The sequence below is a fragment of the Psammomys obesus genome, unplaced genomic scaffold, assembly GCF_907164565.1.
Source record: "Psammomys obesus unplaced genomic scaffold, mPsaObe1.curated_primary_1811, whole genome shotgun sequence".
Lineage (NCBI taxonomy): Eukaryota > Metazoa > Chordata > Mammalia > Rodentia > Muridae > Psammomys > Psammomys obesus.
In genome coordinates, this window is record NW_026590405.1 from 5,027,099 (window position 1) to 5,048,666 (window position 21,568).

Consider the following 21,568-nt stretch of genomic DNA (forward strand, 5'->3'; position numbering starts at 1 on the left):
GCTGGTTCCCAGGCGCAAGGCTCTGTTACCGGCCTCACGGACCACAGAATGGAAGTGTCCAGAGCCTGCCAAGCTGGACCTCCGAGATGGCAGGAGCGTGGCAGGGACCGGCCCTTCCCCTAGTGAGTGCCATTGCCTAGAACTGCCCAGAAAGGGGGAGGGTCTGGAAGGAGAAAAGAGTGAGGTGAGGGAGAGCCAATGAAGGATCTAGGGAGAAAGCAAGCCCGGAGATTGGGGTTATTGCATTCAGGCTGGACCAGGTTGGCCTCGAACTCACAGAGATCCGCCTGTCTCTGCCTTCCAGAGTGCTGGGATCACAGGCGGTGAGCCACCGCACCTGACCGTAGTACGGTATTTAAGGGCATTTAACCCCATCCTTGGGGGCAGCGAATGCGGGAACCTTCCCCTGTGCCAGCTCCCGGCTTCCTCAACAGTCAGAGGAAGGTGCTGGCTTGAAGCGTGGGGACTGTGGCTAACGGGTGAGACTGAAGCAGTGTCCCCGCCTCTTGCCAGGACTCCTCCGCCCCTACTCTCCTCTTAGCCATCTCCCCCGGTTCTCCAAGACACTGAGGCTCTTCCTGATTCAGCACCCTGTCTTCAAAAGGCTGCAAAGCTTCCATCCCCTACACACGCCCCCATTCCTGTGGGTCTGTATTCAGTGCTAAAATGACTGCTGAGCCGGTGGGAGATATGCTGACCCAGAGGCCATCCTGCCCCCCTCCCCCCGCCCAGACCCAGCTTTCCTCCTGGTCTCCATGCTGCAGTCCAGGCCCCACCAATCAGGTATCCAGTAGCTTTGGAGCAAGAAGCAACCTTGGTGTAACCCTCCGCAGGAAGGCCGGAAGGCTTGGGGTTTATGGGGGCTGTCAGAAAGACACTACTCTCAGGATTGAGTTCTGCAAGGAGAAAATCCATACCTGAGAGTCGAAACCAAGGCAGGCACAGGCGTGGTGGGAGCCGACAGGATGTGTGAACTCAGAGGTGGCATCAGACTCCCTCGGGGTTTATTTCCTTCTCCACATCTGAGCCCCTTTGTAGAAGGCGCTCCTAGGCACCGATGAGGGGAAAAAATACTCAAAGGGAAAACAGCACCCCGTTACGTGTCCTGTGTCCTGGTTAGTTTTTATTATCAACTTAACACAGTGTGGAGTCAGCAGAAAAGGGGGAGCTTAAATGAAGAATTGCCTCCGCCGGGCTGGCCTGGGGCGGGCGTGTCTGTGGGGCACTGTGTCGTCGGGAGGGCTCGGTCCACTGCGGGCGGCGCCATCCCCAGGCAGGTGTGCCTGGGCCTCATATAAGAGCTGACTAAGCGTGAGGCAGTGTGTGAGCCATGGGAGCCAAGCAGGGCCCAGACGGGCCTTCAGCGGCAGCAGCCGGCTCTCTTGGGTTGGGGCTGGCGGGGCACTTCCACCAGTGAGGCCTTCAGGCGGTCTTCCTGCATCTTAAGCGACCTGTGTGACGGTGTCCCCGAGTCACTCCTCCCTCTGGACTCCAGGAGCAGCATGGAGGAGTGGGGTGGGGATAGGGGCTGGGAGGCTTCCACACCCCCATCCCTTGTGCTCTCTCTCTGCTCATGTGCTCATGGCAGTGGGGAAATGGGACTCGGGAACCTGTGACCTTCTGTCTCTTTTTCTGGGCCACTGGGTGCTAAGCAAAACACACACACACACACACACACACACACACACACACACGAATGAGCAGCTTCCGCAGAAATAAAGAAATCGAATTCTGGGGCTTGAGCCTGAGCTGAGGAGAGGGACATTCTGTGCCACAGCAGGAGGGTGTGTTCCCTTGGAAGCCCAGACTCAAGGTCAAGAGCAAACCTGAGCTGGGAAAGCACAACAGATTATCTCGTGTAGGTACCACATGCCAGGGGTACTGGTGGCCTCTGATGCCCTTCTTGGCACGCACCTCAGCCATGCCCTGAGCCCCAGTGGGTGCAAGGCCCCACGGAAGGAGGGGTTTAACAGACAGATGGGCCCCTCCCAGACAGCAAGAAGAAAACACATGGAAAAACAGCCCAGGAAGGCTCAGACCTGAGACGGGGGCACAGAATGTGAGAGCCAGAGAGATGGGAGCTAGAGACACAGAGAGTTGGAAAGAAGGGCTCCATAGGGCAGGATGGCAGCGCAGGCTATTATTCTAAGTCATGGAAGTCACTAGAAGGCCACGGCAGGAGTCTTACAGAGCAATGGGTCTGGAAGCACGGGTCTCCTGGAGAGGGCAGAGCCGGGGTGGGGCTGCCCTGGAGGACTCTGGGTAGGCGGAAGCATTCACCTAGCCAGGTTCATCATGGGCTCCAGAATGTTGTGACCCAGGGCGGCGCTGCACTCACCAAAGGAGACCCCCAGCTCCTGCAGCCACACAGAGCAGCTGAGAGCGGGGCCAGAACCCACCAGTCCCCAGTACCCCCCAGCTAGACCTCTGTCCGCCACCCACCCTCGGCTGGCTGCAGGACACGGGTGCCATCACACAGGAACTTCCTTTAAAGCCCAGGGTTTTGTTCCTATGTTTTTCTAAAATACTTCTGGGCTATCCCCCCTTCCAAGGCCCTGAGTTCAGTGGTCAGCAGCACAAAAATCAAGCAAAACAGCAGGAGCCGGGCGTTGTGGCAAGCACCTGTAACCCGGCACTCAGGAGGCGGAGACAGGAGGGTCAGGGACTCAAGGTCAGCCTCAGCTACTTAGCAAAAGTGAGGTTAGCCCAGACTGCATGAAACCTTGTCTCAAAAAGCCAAAGAAGGGGGCTGGGGAGATGGCCCAGCCGGTAAGGGCTCTCCATGCCGAGGCCTGTATGTGGAGGTCAGAGCCAGAGTGCTGCTTCCACCATGTGCGTCCCAGGGATCGAACTCACGACCTCAGGCTTGCTGTCAAGCCCTTGGACCCCTGAGCCATCTTGTGGGCTACAGGACAGGATTCTTTTTCTCTCTCTCTCCTTTTTCTCCTTCTCTCCCACTCCCCTCTTCTTCCTCCTCTTCTTTTATCCCCAAATGTCACCAATTTCTCTTGAGGCCTTTAGTCCTTGCACTGCAGCCTCAGCTCCCTTCCTGCTGTCCTGGGAATTTGCTGAGTTAAGGGGCCACTGAGTCTGGGGGTCGGGGGAGGCATGCAGGTTCCAGGTCCTGACCACTGTCTTACCACATCCTTTCCAGTGAAAACCTCTTATCCATCTGCTTCAGGGGAGCCACAGAGGCATTCAGAAGTCTCTCCCTGGCCCCACCAGACGCCCGTCCCCTAGCACAGGACCCTCCCTGGTAAACACTGGCCTCTCCTGGGAACCTCCAATATGGCCGACCTAACCACCAAACTCTGCCTGTCCCTCACCGACAACGGCCTCCTGCTGGCACCCGAGTGGATGTCTTGGGAGGGAGTCACCTAGGGAATTTGCAGGGACCATTAATTCTCAGTCTTCTAGCAGGGTAAATTCTCGGAGAAGGAACTCTTAAAGGGACAGGACTACTCTTCCAGGGAGGGGCTTATCTGTCAATCTGGAGCCACGGTGGCGGTGGCGAGTCACACTCACGAGAAATAAGGATCAACAAGGAGGCTTTGGCAAGGGACCTAAGGACTGTGTCAGGGGCGGGGCAGGGAGCGACTTTCTCCATACATTTAATATATATGTGTGTGTGTATATATATGTATTTATGTGTGTGTGTATTTATGTGCCTGTGTGTGTGTGTGTGTGTGTGTGTGTGTGTGTGTATATATATATATACACATATATTATTACTCACTGGCTTCTCTAGAATGTGGTTAAATCTCATTTATAAATAATGGTATCCCCCGCCTGACAGCAAAGCTTTTGATGTCCTCTCCCCAAGGAAAGCATTTGAGTCTTAAAATAGACTAAATGAGAAGGGAGCATGTTAATTAGAGACCAGAGATAAAATGAAGATTTGATTGGGGATTTCAGCGAAGCCTTTAAAACTGTTTTCACTCTGAAGATGTTTTTCACGTGGGCTGGGAATACGTGGGAATCTGCTAATTCCACGCCATGTTCAAGGTGGCGCCGGCCGGCACGGCCTGGGGTTGAGCCCAGGGCCTCAGTCACCAAGGAGTGGGCCACACCTCTGCCCCAGGCAGGCACCGGAGGGGCAGGAAGCCCCGTTCCCACCTACCGAGCTGCGAAGTCCAGTGCTCACCTGGGCCAGCCTCCTGCCGGCTTCCGTAGGCACCTGCCTCTCCTCCTCGCAGTCCATCTTGTTTCCCAGCAGGACCATGGCCACTCCTTCCACGCCTGCGTCCTTCCAGACGGGATATATGCCCTCAGCTGCCACCAGTGGATGCCAGGCCCAAGGCAGGGACGTTTGCAAATCTCTAGGGGCTGTCAGGCAGCCTCTCACGGGGACCCTCTCTTCTCTTTTCCGCTTACGAAACGCTCTGCCTACTTTCATGGCGAACCTCGTGGGCACCTCCCCCTGGAAGCCTTCCTGGGTAGCTCCTGCCCGCAATTCATGACTGTGTGCCTGTGGCTGCCAAGGCCGCCCTAACACTTGTCTCTAATTGCTTTCCTTTTTCTTTCTTTATGAGTGTGTGTGTGTGTGTGTGTGTGTGTGTCTTCATGTGTGTATGTGTGCACCATGTGTGTACAGAGGCCACAGAGGCCAGAGAGGGTGTCCGATCCCTTGGAGCTGGTTACTGACAGTTGTGAGAAAAACAACATGAGTGTGGAAAGCTCTTCTGGAAGAGCAGCGAGGGCTCCAACTACTGAACTCTCTCTCTCTCTCTCTCTCTCTCTCTCTCTCTCTCTCTCTCCCTATTGCTTTTGCTGGATGTTCTCACCCAGGAGCAGACAGAAGCGGTTGCCTGAACGTCTTCCCCCGTGGCCCATAGAGAAACACAAGTTGAGAGAGGTCGAGCCAGGCCCCGACAGAGTCCTTCCCCACCTGCCACCTTGGCTGGCTTTCCCTTCCTTCTTTTTGCAATCTCCCCCTACACTACAATCGTCTAGAGAGAGGGCGCCCGCTTCCCGGTCCGGTTCAGCCTCAGGCTGGGCCCAGGCCCTGCAGAACCCCAGCGTCCAGATGAGGGGCGTGGGAGATGGAGCTGATAATGGGGACCCCCCCAGGAGACCGCCCACGCGGTACCTGCGGGACAGCGCTGCCCACGGGGCGCCCGCCAGCGGCCCCCAGGCGCGCTCACCTGCAGACAGCCGAGCCAGTACCGCACGCGCTCGAAGCTCTCCCGGGAGGTGACGTCATACATGAGCACCACCCCCTCCGCCTTGCGCAGCAACTGCCGCGTGAGGCTGTGGTACCTGCCGGGAGGGTCTGCGTGAGGGCGCCCCCCTCCAGAGCCCGGGGACCCCCACACCGTCCTATGGGGGGGACTCGGCCATCTCCCTCGCGGACCCCGGGGACGCAGCTGGGTGTCCGCTCTGGGGATGACGTCACCCCCAGAAGAAGCTTCCAGAAGCCGAATGGCGGCGCTGAACCTACGACCTTTAGGTGTCCAGTGCTCTGGGGTTCCGTGGGAGGCCTGTGTCTGGAAGGCGGGTCGGGGAGGACCAGCCAGCCCCCCCCCCAGGGCAGCGCAGAGTGGGGGGCACCCGGGCTCACGGCCCCTCCTTCCTGACTCCTTGGGTCTTGGATCTCAGGGTCTCGTCGTCCCCCAGGTTGTCATGGGTAGTTGCGCCCTGTGCCCCAGGGCGCGGGCCACCCTCTCCTCCCCCGCCCCCAGCACAGCCGAGGACCCTGACCCCTGGGACCGTGTGGATTACCGCTCCTGCCCGGCTGTGTCCCACAGCTGCAGCGCGAAGGTCCTGTTGTCCACCAGCAGGCTTTTGACCCGGAAGTCCACCCCTAGGGTACACAGAAGACACCACCGGGACAGCGAGCTCCAGATGCCCCGTGGGTGCGCCCGCCGGAGCAGGGCGGGGTCTCCAGAGCATCCCACAACTGAGCGGGTCCTCTCCGGGGCGCCTTCCTCAGGTGGAGAGAGGACCCAGGGGGTCACGCTGTGTGTTCTGGGGCCCCGGGGCCCTCCTTGAGCCCCACCCCCTTCTCCACTGCGAGGTGATATTTAAAAGCCCCCAGTGAAACGGCCTGCGCCTAACGCAGCCAGCTCACGACTGCGTTCGCCGTCCCTCCGCGGCCCCACCCTTGGCCGCGGTCAGAGCTGCGTCCTGGAATGAAAAGATGGGGGTGGGGTTCCGTGCCCCTTCCAGCCAACCCCCACTCGTCAAGGAAGCCTTCTGGATGTGGAGGGAGTCCAGGAAAAGGGGGCTGGAGAGATGGCTCAGCAGCCCTCCCTGCTCTGCAGACGGCCTGAGGTCAGGGCCCTGGACCCACATTAGGCATTTTCTTTACAGCCCCGTCCTGAGGGTCTCGGGAGCCCAGGGCCGCAGGATCTTGAGACTCTCACATTGAGCTGCAAACAACTCTCAGCCATCCTGCAACCTCTACCACCTCCCCCGACGGCTACCCCCTCATCTACCCTCACGGCACTCCAGTGTGCCTCCAGACCCCGTTCAGCTAAGCCACACAGGCCATCAGGTCCACAAGGTTTGGTCTTTGCCGGGCAGCACTGGTTCAAGGGGGCAGCCCACACACCCCCCTCCAAACACCCAGGGGCAGGGCCAGGCACGCAGGGGTCAGGTCTTCCCAGATAGGTCAAAGTGGGGCAGGGGAGGTTGGAAGGGAGTGAGCGTGAACCTTGGGGCTGAGCTAGGGCTAGACACCTCATTAGGGGTCCTCTGCCACCAGAAAGGACCACGCTGAGAAGTCAGACCGCCTGGGATCTGTGTCTCCACCCACCGGCCTCAAATGCAAGAGTTCTGGCTTTTTGAGAGGGGCTGGGGTGGAGTGGGGGCGGGGCGGACGGGATGACAACGATGATGATGATGATGATGATGACAAGGACAACACCTGGCTGGCCACAGAGGCAGGCCTGCTCTGTCTGAGTCTGTGCCATCCAATCATGTGGAACTGGCAAGGATAGGGCAGCACCGGGCTAGGGAGATGGCTCGGGGCTTCAGCGCTAGTCACACCATCCTGAAGGCAGGGGTTCGAGACACCCAGAAGCCCACGTGAATGCTCGGTGGGCGTGGCAGCCTCAGAAGGTGGGGGGAGGGGGGAACCCCAGAGCAAGCTGACTAGAGAGCAGCCATATTGGCTAGCTCGGGGTTTGATTGGGAGAGTCTGCCTCAGTGAAGAAGCCGGAGAGCCACAGAGGACACTTCCCAACACCGGACTTGTGCCTCCACATACACGCAAAAACACGCTATAAGTGTTTGGGGTGGTGGGGACAGGCAGGCGGCTCTCTGGGGCTCGTTGTGTGCCTTGGCCCCTTCCCTGTCTGCACCAGACCTTCAATCTGTATTAAACTCTCAAACAAATTCTGCCTCTGCCTCTTTCCACCTCCTCCTGAAACTCTTCCCCATGGCAAAGTCAAGAACCCCAGCTTCACCCGGGTGGACGCACACAGCAAGCCCAGCCGAATGGGTGATTAATGGCGATGGCCTTGCACCCCTGTGGTCCGCTGTAGGCCGGGCCTGCCTCGGCTCCCTCTTTCTCAAGGACTCGAGTGTTTAACTAGATCCGTGCTGTCCTGGTTAGTTTTGTCAACCTGGACAAGCTGGAGTCACCTGGGAAGAGGGAGCCCCGGCTGAAGACCTTCCATCAGACCGGCCGTGTCTGAAGTCTACGGCATGACAGTGCCTTGAAGATCAGGGTGGGAGGGCCCGGCCCACCAGAGGCGTCGCCATGCTGGGCCAGTGGGCCTGGCAGTATACGGAAGTCCGCCAGGCCCAAGCCAGTGAGTGAGCGCCACGGTTTCTGCCTTGAACCCCTGCCCTGTCTCCCTTTAGGGATGGACTCTGGCCTGTGGTACAGGCTGAATGAAACCTTTCCCTCCTCTGAGTGGCTTTTGACGGTGCTGTGGCACCAATGGAGGGCAAACCAGGACACCGTAAGCCGTGGCTCGGCACTGACCCTTAATCAGCCTGCACCCTGGACTGCCAGGAAGGCACGCTTCTGGCTTCATCTTCTTCCTTCTCTACTCCCGACTCCCACCCATCTTCCCGGGGTCTCTTGTAGCCCAGGCTGACCTCAAGTTGGCGAAGTAGCCAACGACAGCCTTGAACTTCTGACCCTCCCTCCTCCTGAGCGCCACCCAGGGATGGCAGGCGTGCACCACCTAGCTGTGCTTACGCCGCGCCGAGACCAAACCCAGGACCGTAGGCGTGCTAGCTGGGCCAGCGGTTCACCTCTCGGCCCTTCTTTCCCTCTTCCCCGCAGCGCCCTGAGCAGTTTGGCTCAGCACGTCTCCCGCCAGAACATGCTGCCTTGCCAACAGGGCCATCTGGGAACTGAAACCTCCCAACTCTGAGCCAGCCAGAGTAAACCTTTCTCGGTATAAGCCAATTGCCTCTGAGGAGTTGATGGGGGTGGGTTGTGTTCATAGCCCCCAGTGAGCGGTGACGCTAGAATTTGATCCCAGGCCCCTCACGCCCTAACTTGCCATGCTCTGAATATATCCCGTGTAAGACACCCCCACCTATGGTCCCCTGCCAGGGCATGCTGGCAGACCCGAGGCGCGTCACGAGCGTGTCCAGCTAGGCGCTGCAGGGAACTACCTTCGACGTGGGTGGAAACTGGCCTGTTTTCCGCCCCCCACTGACACCAGGACCTAAATCACACAGCGCTTTGTCACTGTGGCACCTTAGGAGCTACCCAGATCAATGCAGAGAAAGCAAATTACCCGTAATTAGAGACGATTAGTGAATCGCCAAGGTTATGCCCACATGAAATAAGGCCTCATGGAGGCCTGTGGCCAAGGCAGGAGCTGCCGCTTCTCCTGGGAGGGCCTGCTCAGAGACGGCCGGCCCTGGCCCAGGCCTCCCATCTTCCCCCTGTCCAGGGCCACCTCCCCAACAGGCCTTACCTACGGTGGCCGTGAGCCCGGTGGCGAAGGTGTCGTGGTGTAACAGGTGCAGGAATGACGTCTTGCCTACGTTGGAGTCCCCCAAGAAGATGACGTGAAAGAGATAGTCGGGGTCAGCCTGAGGCTGGCCGGCCGCGAGGTCCCCGGGGGAGGAGGCTGCTGTTCTCGGGTCCTCGGGCCTGCCTGCTGGCCCCAGCTGCGGGGACTGAGGGTCGCCCGGCCTGCCCTCTGCTCCAGCAGGCATGGACATGGACACGGGCTGGGCTTGTGTCTCAGCCGGGGCGAGGCCGGCTTCGGGGCTCTCTGAGGCTCCCACGGCTGGCCCGGCCCCTAAGAGGGCAGTGCCCCTCGGAGGAGGGGACATTTTGCCAGGAGCAGGGACCTCGGTCCCAGCGGGGGCCTGTGACACCTCAGGCTGGAGATCATCTTGCTGCAGCGAGTCTGTGTCCCTGGCTTCCAGGCCCCCAGCCTTGTGGGCTCGCTCCCATTCAGGGTCCTGCTGGCCCCTGGCCCCTGAGTTTCCTTCCCCAGGCCTGGACGGCTCTCCCAGACTCTGGGGGTGGGTGGACGAGCCATCCAGCCTAAGGGCCTGGCCATGGGCTTCTAGGAGCCCCCCAGGGGGACTCTCCTGCCTAGCCCGGGGCGCAGGGCCCTGCACCGGCCTCTCTGTGGGCACCTGGCCTGCAGCCTCCAGGCTCTGAGAGGGCTCTGTGGTCCCCTCAGGGAGGGCCGAGGCTCCCCGGGACCATAAGCCCTGCTCCGGGGTCTCTGCCAGGACATCTTCCATGAGCAGCTTGGCGGGGTCGGGTCCAGGCCAAGGGCTCCTGTCACCTAGATCTGGGGCCTGGGTCTGTCTTCTGGATGCAGCCGGGGACTGAGGAGGAGAGGGCACAGGAGGAGAAGGCCCAACCTCAGAAGGGAGCAGCACTCCCATGTTCCCAGACTCCCCAGCCGGGGCTTCCGGCAGACCCCAGAGGAAGGGGGCCTCGAGTCCAGCTTCCAGGTCAGGGACATCCGCAGGCCGCTTCGAGCCCCCATCCTGCCCATCCTGCCCTTCGGGATCCTCCAGCCCCGCTCTGTCTCCGGCACCGGGAGGAACCCCAGGGGCGGTTCTTGTCCCTGGCTCTGGGTCCGAGGCTGGTCCCTGGGCAGGCTGGAGAGCGGGCGCCTCAGAGATGGAGATCTGTCTTACAATTCGGGGCGTGGGTGGGGCGGAGGAGGCGCCGGGGCTCGGGGGTGGGCTCCAGCAAAGACGCAGGGTCCTGTGGGAACGCTCCCCAAAGCTTTGCAGCAGCTGGGCCCAGTCGTCACTGTCCCCAAACAGCTCCGGCAGGGGGGGCTCCTCAGCGGGCCCAGCTTGAGGGTCCGGGGCCTTATTTTCCCTGGGGTCTCTGGACAGGCAGGAAGGGGGAGGTGACAGTCAGGGGAGTTAGTGTCCCCCCCAAATCTTGACAGCCTAACTTTCCCCGAGGCTTGCTCTCCTCCAGGGCTGGATCCTCTGTACCGAAAAACCCACGTGAAGCCTCACCTCCTCCAGGAAGCCTGCCCTGACTAGGCAAGCCTCCTTCTAAGCTGTTACAAACAGAGCAAGTCCCTGATTGGGAGCTATGTGTGTGTGTGTATGACTATGTGTGTGTGATTGTGTATGTGTGATTATGCATGTGTGTAGGATTGTGTGTGTGATTGTGTGTGCACGTCTGTGTGTGATTGTGTGTGGTGTGTGTGTGACTGTGTGGTTGTAGGTGTGGGTTGTGTGGTTGTGTGTGTGTGTCTGTGCGGGTAGGAGTGCTGTGGGGGAGTGGGTGTGACTGGCCATCCAGCCAGCGCTGTGGCACACAACCTGGCTCCTAGCAGCCACCGCTCTCTCCCCAAGTACCCGCTCGGCTACTTGCCTTGGCTCTTCCTCTGTCTGCCAGGGCACCCGGCCCCTGGCAGAACCCAGGCGTCCCCGAGTTGCCTGTAGCTGCCCCTGCACCTCCTGCAGCCGCCCGGCCAGGTGGCGCTCAGCCTCCCGCAGCTGCAGGTTCTCCCAGCTGGCCTCCTGCTGCGTGCTGCTGAGGTGGAGCAGCCGCGCCTCCAGCTGTGGGGGGGAGGGTGGCACTGTCCTCCACGGTGACAAACCCCCCCCACCCCTCAGGCCCTGACATGACCTGCCCAAGGCTGACCAGATGACAACGGAGCCTGTGAGCACCTGTGGTCCAGAACTTTCCTTTCTCTCTCCCCCTTCTGGGTCTCACAAGGCCCAGGCTAGCCTTGAACTCCTGATCCTCCTACCTGCCCCCCCTACCTCCGAGAGCCGGGGTTACAGGCGTGAGCCACCATATCTAAACTGGCCAAAGCTTTTCCTTTTCCAGTTGTTCCCACAGGCAGTGTCATTTGACACGTGAGGCCTGGGGTGCCCGGAAGGCCCAAAAACCCGAGGCGAGGGTGCGCTCCCAACCCGTTTCCCTGTGTCTGCCTGCCTCTTTCTGGGACCTGAGCTGAGCCGTGGAGGTGTTCCCAGGGCACCGGCGGGGAGCCCTGCCCGGGCAGCCCGCAGCCCAGGGAGTTCTTGGCTGCCCCTGAGACCTGTCCAGCTGGGAACGGGGGAAAAGGTCGTCCGGGGTCCGGGCTCCCCAGAAGGCCTGCACTCACCTCTCTCTGGCCCTGTGCCAGCCGCTGCGCCTCTTGCTCCTTGGCCTCCAGAGCCTCCTGCATGCAGGCACTGAGGGCCATGCCCCGGGAGTCGCTCTGCAGAGGGGACAGGTCAGCCCTGCAAACTCCAGAAACAGCTCGGCCGGGCTGGTCCTACCCATCTTACCTCCGCTCTGGCCTGGTGGGGTTCAGGGGCTGGAAGCTACCCGAAAAGAGGACTTTGGGGCTTCCCCCACTTGTGCCTAGACTCTCACAAGGACACTGAAGCCAGGATGCTGAGGTCAGTCCCCGGGGACATCGCTACCTTGCAGAGACGGAACACACGCCCAGCAGGCCCACCCCATCTCTCTGGGGATCGTGAGCTTCGGGGCAGGAGACTCCCATCCCCCCCCCCTGCTGCCCTGCTTAGCCACTGCCCAGCCTGGGGAGGCGGCCATCTTTCACGGATGGCATGGCCGGTGGCCCGAGGCCCTCACGCACCTCAGCCTGCAGCTGCTGCTTCTCTCTGCGGATCTGCTCCTCTGTCTCCTCATACAGCTGCCTCACCTCTTGGAGATGGTCGGAGCGTCGCCTGGAGGGGCAGGAGGAGGGCACCAGAAAGCCCCTGAGGACGCCTGGGGTCCTCCTGCCTTGTCCTCAGGGATCGCAGACCCCTGTCACGTCACCCTGGGTCTATGGCACCAGTCACACATCTATCGGTGTTGTGCCCCCTCCCCCCTGCCCGATCAGCTGTCCCCACTGCCCCAAGCCTCAGTCACCATCCTGGCCTCCATGACTCAGGCCCCTGTGACAGGGCTGTGATCCTGACCGTTTGACAGTCACAGGAAACAGGGCCCCTGGAGCTTCCTCCTCCTCAAACGCTGGCTGTGTGTTCCCAGACGGGGGCAGACTTCACCCAGGGTTCCATGGCGTGCAGGGAGCACCTGGAGCACCCCACTCACTTCCTCAGCGTCCACTCCAGGGCCTCTCGGTCCTCCCAGGCCTCCTGCAGGCGGCTGCTCATCTTGGCCAGGAAGCCCTCCAAGTTGCCGGCCAGCTGAGGCTCCTCCCGACGCAACTCCCGCCACAGCCTCCAGATCTCTGTCTGCCTGGAGCACCAGACACCTCCAGAGGATTAGACACAGGGGCTGGGAAGTGGCAGGGCTCCTGTAGCCCAGGCTAGCTTCACACTTGCTATGTAGCAAAGGACTGAACTCCCGACTCTCCTACCCCCACCTCCCGAAGGCAGCGGTTACTGGGTTCTAGTTTGTGGGGTTCGGGGGAGGAAACCCACACATAGGTGCATGTATACTGGGCTAGCCCTATCTCTACCCCAAGTCCTCAGTCTTAATGGCAGCTCTCCCAGAGACTTGGGGACCTGAAACCCACACAAATTCTAATAGCAAGACTCCAAAGCTTGAGTGTCCCCCCTTCCTGGGACATTTCCATACGTGAGCTGGCCCTTCTTGAACCCCCATACTGCTTGCTCCCTTGTGATTCAGGGACGAATGGGAGCGTTCGGGTAGGGGGAAACGAGCATCTGACAGCTCGAGGCTTCCATCCACCTCCTCTCCTCTCCCGGTCTGGAGCTGTGTGGTTTCTAGCAAGGCCTCACCCTCCCCAAGCTCACTGGGAAAATACGAAGGCCGACACTTGCCAAGCAAGATTGTCTGGGGAACGAGAGACACGCTGAGGGTGAGTGCCAGCCCGGGGGCCCCGCCCGTGGTTGGCACTCAGGACGTTCTCCTTTCACAGGGGCTTAATGAAGCCGTGAAGACAGAGGCCCAGAGGGCGAGGGCGCCGGACTACGGTGCCAAATGGGTAAGCGGCTCCCTGCTCCACCTGCTCTGCCAGCCTACGCCCCAGGTCACGCCCAGGCCTGGCCCGAGGCGGCAGCCCCACCCTCCGAACCAGCTGGGAGCAACCTCACCCTTCAGAGGCCTGCAGGTGGAGGGGCGAGTGGGGGAGAGCAAGCATGGGTAAGGGCGAGTCCCTGGCTGGCCCCAGCCGGCCTCAGGAAGCACCCCACCAGCTTCCCAGCACCTAAGAGAACCCCCGTACGCCTAGAGCCCAAACCCAAGACACGCAACAGAAACTGACCTTCTCTCTCCAAACCCACCCAGGCCAGAGAACCACCATGTCTGAAGCCATCCTACTGAGGGACCCTTGGGGAGTCGTTGGGTCCCCCTCGGGGGTGATGCTCCAACTGGCTGATCTTTCTACAGAGTGTGGAGTGAGGGGACCCTCCCTGCACCCTTTGAACAGGGCTTCAGTCTCTCCAAAGCTTCCAAGGTCAGGGGTGACACACTACCAAGCTGCTGCTCAGCCCTGCCCTGAGCCCTCACCCCCACCAACTGGCAGGGCCTTACTCAGAAAGGGATCGGCCGGTCCCCAACTGCCCCGCAAGGGCCAGGAAGGCCTCCTTCTCCTCGGCACCGGCCTCCTCAAGGGCAGGGAAGCTGAAGGTCACAGATCCCGGATGAGAGGGCAGAGGCCCCTTTGTGCGGAGCCTCTGGGTGCCGGGGCCGGAGCCAAACACATTTTCTGGGGGGGAGAGAGGGGCAGAGAGGGAAGACGAGGCTGTGACTTCCCTTGCTCCTCTGCTCCTCGTCGCCCACATTTAAACATTTAGACATTCATGAATGCCTCAGGTCAGCCTTGGGAAGTCTCACAGGACGGGAGCCCACGTCACACATCGCCGGAGGCCCAGAAAGGCTTGGAGACTGTCTGGAAGTCACACAGCGGCTCCAGGGTAGCTAACGGGTTTTTACTCACTGGGGATTTACTCTCTGAGCATTCACTGTGCCCTGCTGGCAGAGGTCACCCAAGTGCCAAGCCTGAGGGAGCTGACGGTCTAGCTCAAGGGGCGAGGAGGAAATGTCTCTCCCGAGTGTGTGTGTGTGTGTGTGTGTGTGTGTGTGTGCGCGCGCGCGCGCAGCACGTGTCCACAGTATGCAGCTTCCTCCTTCTATCGAGTGGGTTCTGGGGAATTGAACTCAGGCCATCAGGCTTGGTGGCCATCACCCTTACCTGCTAAGCCATCTTACAGGGCTCTTTTCTTCCTCTTTTCCATAAAGCAAAAAAAAAAAAAAAAAAAAAAAATTTTTTTTCAAGTGACCTCAAGAATTAGGTTGGAGGATCTCTGTGTGTTCCAGGCTAACCTAGTCTACACGAGGAGTTCCAGGCCAGCCAAAGCTAGCAACGAGGCCATGTTAGAAAAAAGCAATATGGCGCCACCCATCCCCACTTCCGGGCTGGTCCCTCACTCCGACCCAACCTCTCTATCACTGAAACATGGTGACCGCAGCCCCTGCATGCTGATCCTGGCCAGCCACCTCTGCTGTCTCCTTCCTACACCCTAAACTTTCCAGCCCAGGTGCTCCAGGCTGAGCTGTCCTGCTGAGGCCCGAGAGGCGGTCCCCGCCTTACCTTAGGCTAAAACCATCTCCTGCCCCACTGAAAGGCTCCTTCGGGAGAGTCACCCTGTTGCCTGGGTCCCCCTGAGGGGCAGGCCGTGGAATATCACCCCAACCTCCTCTCCATCCCTCAGATGCCACGCTCTGGGACCTGGGCCCCCCCCCCGGTGGCCCCCTGGGAGCATCATAGCCCATGGCCTCACATCAAAGCCAGCCAGCTTTTATCCTCCTCTTCCTACCTACAAGGGAGGGTTCTAGGGGAGCAGCTGCTGGCTCTCAGATGTTGTGGGGTGCCCCAGGCCTGCCACATGGCCTTACTGTGCTGGCAGTCCCCGGGACCCTCCCAGGACGGACGTACTGAGTCCAGAACTGAATTCTTCCAGCGACAGGCGGCCTCTGCTGGCAGTGTCCACCCAGTCGAAAATCATCTGCGGCTCCTCGCTACCCAGGAAGCTGAACTTGGCCTCCTGAAAGAGAAGGGTGAGCCAGTCCAGTCGGCCACTGTTCCCACGGGAGAGAAACGAGCCATGCACAGGAGGGGAGGCGTCTGTCTTCAGTCACCCTGCTTTCCCTCCTCCCTGGCGCAGGGTGGCTCAGGCCTGACCCAGAGCCCGACGGGCAGTTCCCCAGCATCCTTCAGTGCCCCCCCAGCAGGCTCCAAGTCACCTTCGTGTTGCCACCCCCCAAATTTGCACTGTTATGCTGCCCTCCCCCCAGCCTTTGGCGGGATGGCTTCAGATGCCATCTGACACTTGGGGTTGAAATGAGGTCTCTCTGTTATGTAGCCCTGGCTGTGCTGGAACTCACTAAGTAGACCAGGCTGGCCTCGAACTCGCAGAGATCCCCCTGCCTCTGCTTCCAGAGTGCTGGGATCAAGGAAATGGATCTTCACGCCAGCGAGCCAGCTGACACAGTGGGCATGATGTCCTTCCAGGGACAAGGACCATGGAGCTTCTACAACCGAGGCTCTCAGGGTGCATAACTGAATGAGGGGTGTCACAGAAGAACCCGGGTTCATTGGAAATCACACGTTCAGAATCTGAGATGGTTCTGGCAGAGCTTGCCGCTATGTGCTGTGTGGTATCGCTGCAGCCACAGTTCCGAACGCACACCGCGTGCGTGCCATCCTGTCCCTCGGCAGCAGTGAACACTTCCGGAAACACCCGGGCTGAGAGTTGAGGCCACAGAGTGTCTTGAACTGCTTATACAAACTTTTACTTCATATACAAAGTTTTCTGCCGTTGGGAAAGCCATGAGGAGCAGGGTGTGTTGGTGTACCCCTGATCCCAGCACTGTTGGCAGAGACTGGTGGATCTCTGTGCCTTTGAGGCCAGCCTGACCCACATAATGAGTTCCGGGACAGCTTGTGCTACACGGAGAGGCTGTCTCAACACCACCTCTAGCAGAGAGAGAGAGAGAGAGAGAGAGAGAGAGAGAGGAAGAAAGAAAGAGAAAGGAAAGAAAGAAAAGAAGGAACGAAGGAACGAAGGAAGGAAGGAGAAAAGAAAGAAAAGAGAAAAGGAAAGGAAAGGAAAGGAAAGGAAAGGAAAGAAAAGAAAAGGAAAGGAAAGGAAAGGAAAGGAAAGGAAAGGAAAGAAAAGAAAAGAAAAGAAAAGAAAAGAAAAGAAAAGAAAAGAAAAGAAAAGAAAAGAAAGGAAAAGAAAAGAAAAGAAAAAGACATTCAGCATTTTCCTAGCAACACTCTTCACCACGTAAGTATCCAATCAGTGTGTCTGGGTTGTATTCTGCTAGAATGTTTCATTTTAAGTGCCGGTGTGAAGCCAGGTGTGGCGCACACCTTCAGTCCCAGCACCTGGGAGGCAGAAGCAGGCAGATCTCAGAGATCCGGGCCAGCCAGGGCGCACAAAGAAACACTGTCTCAAAACATACACACAAACTAATAACAAAGTTGCTGTGGTGGGCGGGAGAGGTGGCTAAGAGCCTGAACTGCTTTTTCAGAGCTTGCTTCCAGCAGGCGCGCAGTTGCCTGGAACTCCAGCTCCGGGGAGAGCCAACTCCCTCCAACTCTCTCCTGCACGCACCAGCACTCACTGGCACAGCCGAGAGTGTGTTTGTGGGCGCAGAGGACGACCTTGCGCGTCAGTGCCCAGGCACTGTCCATCTTTGTTGAGAGTCTCACTGTTCCGGGGCTCTCCAAGTAGCCTAGGCCAGCTGGGGAGCCTTGGGGCCTGCTCGTCCCTGCCTTCCTCCGCCTGCGGCCAATGTTTGATGTGCACACCCGTGTTTATAGGCCTGTGTCCCCAGAGCCTGGAAACTGTTTCTCTGGTGAAGGGAGCCATGCGGAGAGGGCTTGAGAAGCCTGGGCTAGACCACAGAGGGCGCCTAATTCATCACACAGAGCTGGCTGAGGCAGGGTCAGGTGGGGACTATCAGGTTCTGTTCAGGAAACGTCAGAGGTCATGCTGTCTGAGGAGACAGATAACTCCAAGATTTACGGCCCGTTGGACTTTCACTAGTTGCAAAAAAAGGAAATAATAATAATCTAACTCGGCAATCTGGTTCTACTCTATCTTTGTTAAGCTGCCCAGCTTTTTAAAACTCCCTTTGAGCCATTCGTGACGCTAATTCACACGCTAAATAAAATCTCTGAGGGTTTGGGATGTGCCTTGATAGAGCGTTCATCCATCAAGGAGGGAAAAACGAGCGCCCACTTCGGCGCGAGTCTGTCTTGTATCTATCTGCCTGTAGGTCATGAGTTTACCTTTTCCAGGAATTACCCACCCGTCATTCTCAGAGGGCGCAGGTGCCGCCGGGGCAGCCAGAGCTGGCCTCAAACTCAGCACAGCCAGGGGTGACCCTGGACTCCCGAGCCTGCCGCTCCCTCTCCCAGGTGCGGACATTACGGGCGGGACACACCCACTGAGATGGGCTCGAGGCTGGGTGATGCTACCGAGGCTGCCGGTGGCTGAAGACTGAGCCTGGGGCTTTGCGCCAGGGGCGGGCCCTCTGCGGCTGAGCCCCGGCCCAGGCCCCAGAGCGAGGCTTTTGGTAGGGGAAGGACGAGATGTTGTGAGCCGCGGCAGAGGTGACAGCGACCCCGTGAGAGAGCACCCCGGCCACAGGCCGCAGGCCTCTCCCTGGGACCCACAGCTCCGGCCGCTCCCCCAGGTGCGCGCCTCTGTTCCAAGCACCCCTGATTGGGGGGGGGGGTGAAGCCCGCCTGTCACCCTAGGCCTGGGAGGACTGAGTTAGGGGCCAGCCTGAGCTACACAGAGAGACCTGTCACAAACATCTCTCCCGCAGGGGCTGGGAAGACGGCCCAGCAGTTGAGCCCACACTCTTCTGGCCAAAGACCTGAGTTCGATTCCCTGCATCTCCCCCTTGTCTGGTGGCAATCCTTGCTCTGAGACTCTCCTGTCTCAGTGGCGTGTAAATGACGCTCCCCATTTGCCCCCTGATGTACCAATAAAGCAGCTCACAGCCAATCGCTGAGCAGGGGAGAGAAGAGGGAGGAACTTCCTGCCGGCCGGGGAGGCGGAGGTGGAGGAGGAAGTAGGGGACTCGGGAGAGGTGAGATCAGGAAGAGGAACTGGAGCTGCAAAGTGCGAAGCGTCTCTGGGACACACGCCGGGAGGAAGCCGAGACAGCATAGAGGGGGAAGAAGAGTCGTAAACTGCTCAGTTCTTGTGCTGTGAAGCTTGTTAAAATGATAGCGGAGTCTCGAGTATTTGTGTGACAGCCGGGTTAAGAGAGAGAAAGGGAGAAACAAACACAATTGTGTAAAAGTAACTTTAACACCTGCCCCTGCGCCCCCCCCCCCCAGGCCGAGTGCTGGGATTAAAGGCGTGTGCAATTGTGTGACACTATTAAAAATAACAGAACTATCCAAGCATCGTAGCGCACGCCTTTAGCCCCAGCACTTGGGAGGAAGAGGCTGGCAGATCCTGGAGTTCAAGGCCAGCCTGGTCTGTACAGTGAATTCGAAGACACCCAGGGCTGTGTGGCGAGACCCTGCCTCAACAATAATAGTAACAACAAAAATAACAGTAACACCCTAAGCACACTCGCAAGGCACGTCTGCGAGCTAGCTGGAGGCCTGAAGTCCTCTCCTGAGGTAAAATGCAAATGTCTCCAGGAAGGGTACCATGTTAGCCCCGGGAAATAGGCAGGCTGAGCCTCGGTCGAACAAGGACGATGCAAGATTGTACACAGAAGGGATTCGAGGCCTGGCTCCCGGGCCTCATACTCACCGCCAGGTCCTCTCGGGTGACAAAGCCCCTCTCCGAGGCGCCACAGTCCCGGAAGAAGGCCTGCAGCTCCGCATCAAAGCCAGGGGGCCAGGACTCGGGCCCCAGGGCCTTGGGGGCATCGTGGCCATCAGCCGGCTCCCGTGCCTGCCTCCGGCGGCTGGACGCCAGCTTCCGGCCTCTTCTGGAACCTCCCTTTCCTTTCTCCATGGTGCCTCAGACCTGGGGGCGGAGGAGAGGGAAGACAGGGATGGGCCGCTGGACGCAGAGAGCCCCAACCCTGTGTCCCGGCTGCTGAGCACAGCCCAGGCCTCATCCTGGCATGACTGGGCCCCATGTCCACGGCTGGGCCCTGTGTCCCGGCTGCCGAGCACAGCCCAGGCCCCATCCCGGCATGGCTGGGCCCCGTGTCCACGGCTGAGCCCTGTGTCCATGGCTGGGCCCCATGTCCCCTGTCCCGTCCGGGCATGGCTGGGCCCTGTGTCCCGGCATGGCTGGGTGTTCTATCTTGGCATGGCTGACGGGCCCTGCTTGGCCTGCTCCATCCACCATGACCCCAGCACGCCCGTGTGCTCGGGACCTGTGGAAGATGCCCGCAGCGGGAGCATCGCTTTGGGCTGTCCGTCTACCCTCCTGCAGGTCTCTGCGCCCCCCCCCCACTAGTGGCTGAGTGGGGAGCGCCGACGGGGTCCCAGCCCGGGAGAAGACTTCGGGGTCCCTGCTGTCCCTCAGCTCCGTTGCCTCCATCAGCAGGAGTTCCTGACCTTCACCGCCAGTCAGCTCCTCCAGCCTCCCTCCTCCATCTTCCCCTCTTCACAATAGCTGTGTGTGCTTGTGTGTGTACATGTGTGTATGTGTGTGTGCACGTGTGTATATGTCTGGTGTACATGTGTGTACGTGTGCATGTGTGTTTACATATGTATGTGTAAGAGTGTGTTCATGCATGTGTGTATGTCTATGCGTGTGCATGTGATCGTGTGTGTGTTCGTGTGTGTGTGTGTGTGTGTGTGTGTGTGTTTCAGCAGCCAAAGGAGGCCACAGATGCCCTCACCGTCTGCCTCAGCCACTGACCGGGGGTTTCTGGCTGAACCTTGAACTGGCTGTTTTTTCAGCCTCGCTGGCCAATGTGCTTGGCCACACGGCTTGCCGTTCATGGCGTCAGGTCACAGGCACACGCTGCCCCGCCTGGCTTTCACGGGAGCTGGGGACTGACCGCGGTCCTTACTCCTGTGTGGCAGGCGCCTGACGAGCTGAGCGCCGGCTCTCGCTTCCTTTGACACAGATGGAGGTGCCTGGCTCGTCCCTCCTGTCCTCTGCTTCCCAGGCTCCGCCCCTGGCTCTAGTGCAGTGGGGGTCCCTGCACATCGTCCGGGGGAAGGGGGAGCAGCCTCCTGAGGAGAGGGAGGACAGGAGGGGGCAGAGGGCCCTGGGGGGGCAGTCCAGGGGACAGGAGCCAGCGGCCCTCCCCACACACCCACCCCGAGGCCCGGGCTCAAGGACACAACCGCACACTGTCTAGGACTGAACCTTAACGAAAGTGGGTTCTCGCTCTCGCTCTGTCTCTCTCTGTGTGTCTGTCTCTGTCTTTCTGTCTCTCTCTCTGTCAGTGTCTCTGTCTCTATCTCTCTATCTCTCTCTGTCGCTCTCTCTCTGTGTCTCTATCTCTCTGTCTCTCTGTGTCTCTGTCTCTCTCAGTCTCTGTCTCTCTGTCTCTCTCTCTCTCTGTCTCTCTGTATCTCTGTCTCTCTCTGTGTCTCTGTCCTCCCCAACCCCATGGCAGCCCAGCCTGTCCCTCTAGGCCTCTCCCTGCCCAAAGGACAGCCACTGGGCACAAACACTGGTGAAAGCAGAGGAAGCAGGCCCTGACTAGGAGGAGGATGTGAGTGAAGGACAGTGACGACCTTCAGCCTGTCCCCAGCGAGGAGCGGGGAAGGCAGGAGCAGAGGCCTAGCATGAGGACCAGGGTTCGAACCCCTGGCAGACTTGGAGCCTGCAGCCCAAAGACAGGAGGATGCGGTGGAGGGGGGAGTGGAGGATGAAAGGGGAGGATGGGGGTGGGGAAGGATGCAGGGGGTGGGAGGAGCCACATGGACATACACACCCACACACTCACCACACACGACTGAAGCAGGAGGGTCCCTACGTCTGAGGCCAGCCTAGACTAAGCCCACACACAAAGAACCGCCCTGCCTCACAGGCAGAGATGGCAAAGCTGGTCACGCGGTCCAGCGGACAGATTCTTACCACGAGCTCCAGGGCCTGAGTCAGAGCCCAGAATCCACGCGGGAAAATAGAGACCCGACCCTGTGGGTCGTTCACTTCCCCACACACACACTCACACAGACACACACAAACACACACTCACATAGACCCAGACACACAGATATACACTCACACAGACACTAACACACAGACACGCACTAACACACACTCACATAGACACAGA

At 59.5% G+C, this 21,568-nt stretch overlaps 1 protein-coding gene across 1 annotated transcript; it reads right to left on the bottom strand.

Moving 5' to 3' along the window:
- Positions 1–1,109: 1,109 nt before the first annotated feature.
- On the bottom strand, positions 1,110–19,332 carry Rab44 (RAB44, member RAS oncogene family). Its single transcript, XM_055607226.1, has 13 exons — positions 19,126–19,332; positions 15,273–15,381; positions 13,868–14,042; positions 12,461–12,607; positions 12,000–12,090; positions 11,520–11,615; positions 10,778–10,965; positions 8,886–10,276; positions 5,722–5,803; positions 5,145–5,259; positions 4,145–4,246; positions 2,281–2,357; positions 1,110–1,451 (listed from the first exon to the last, which is right to left on the bottom strand). Exons 1-13 carry the CDS (start codon positions 19,330–19,332, stop codon positions 1,361–1,363), a joined length of 2,871 nt encoding a protein of 956 aa, XP_055463201.1. The 3' UTR covers positions 1,110–1,360.
- Between the last annotated feature and the right edge of the window lie 2,236 nt (positions 19,333–21,568).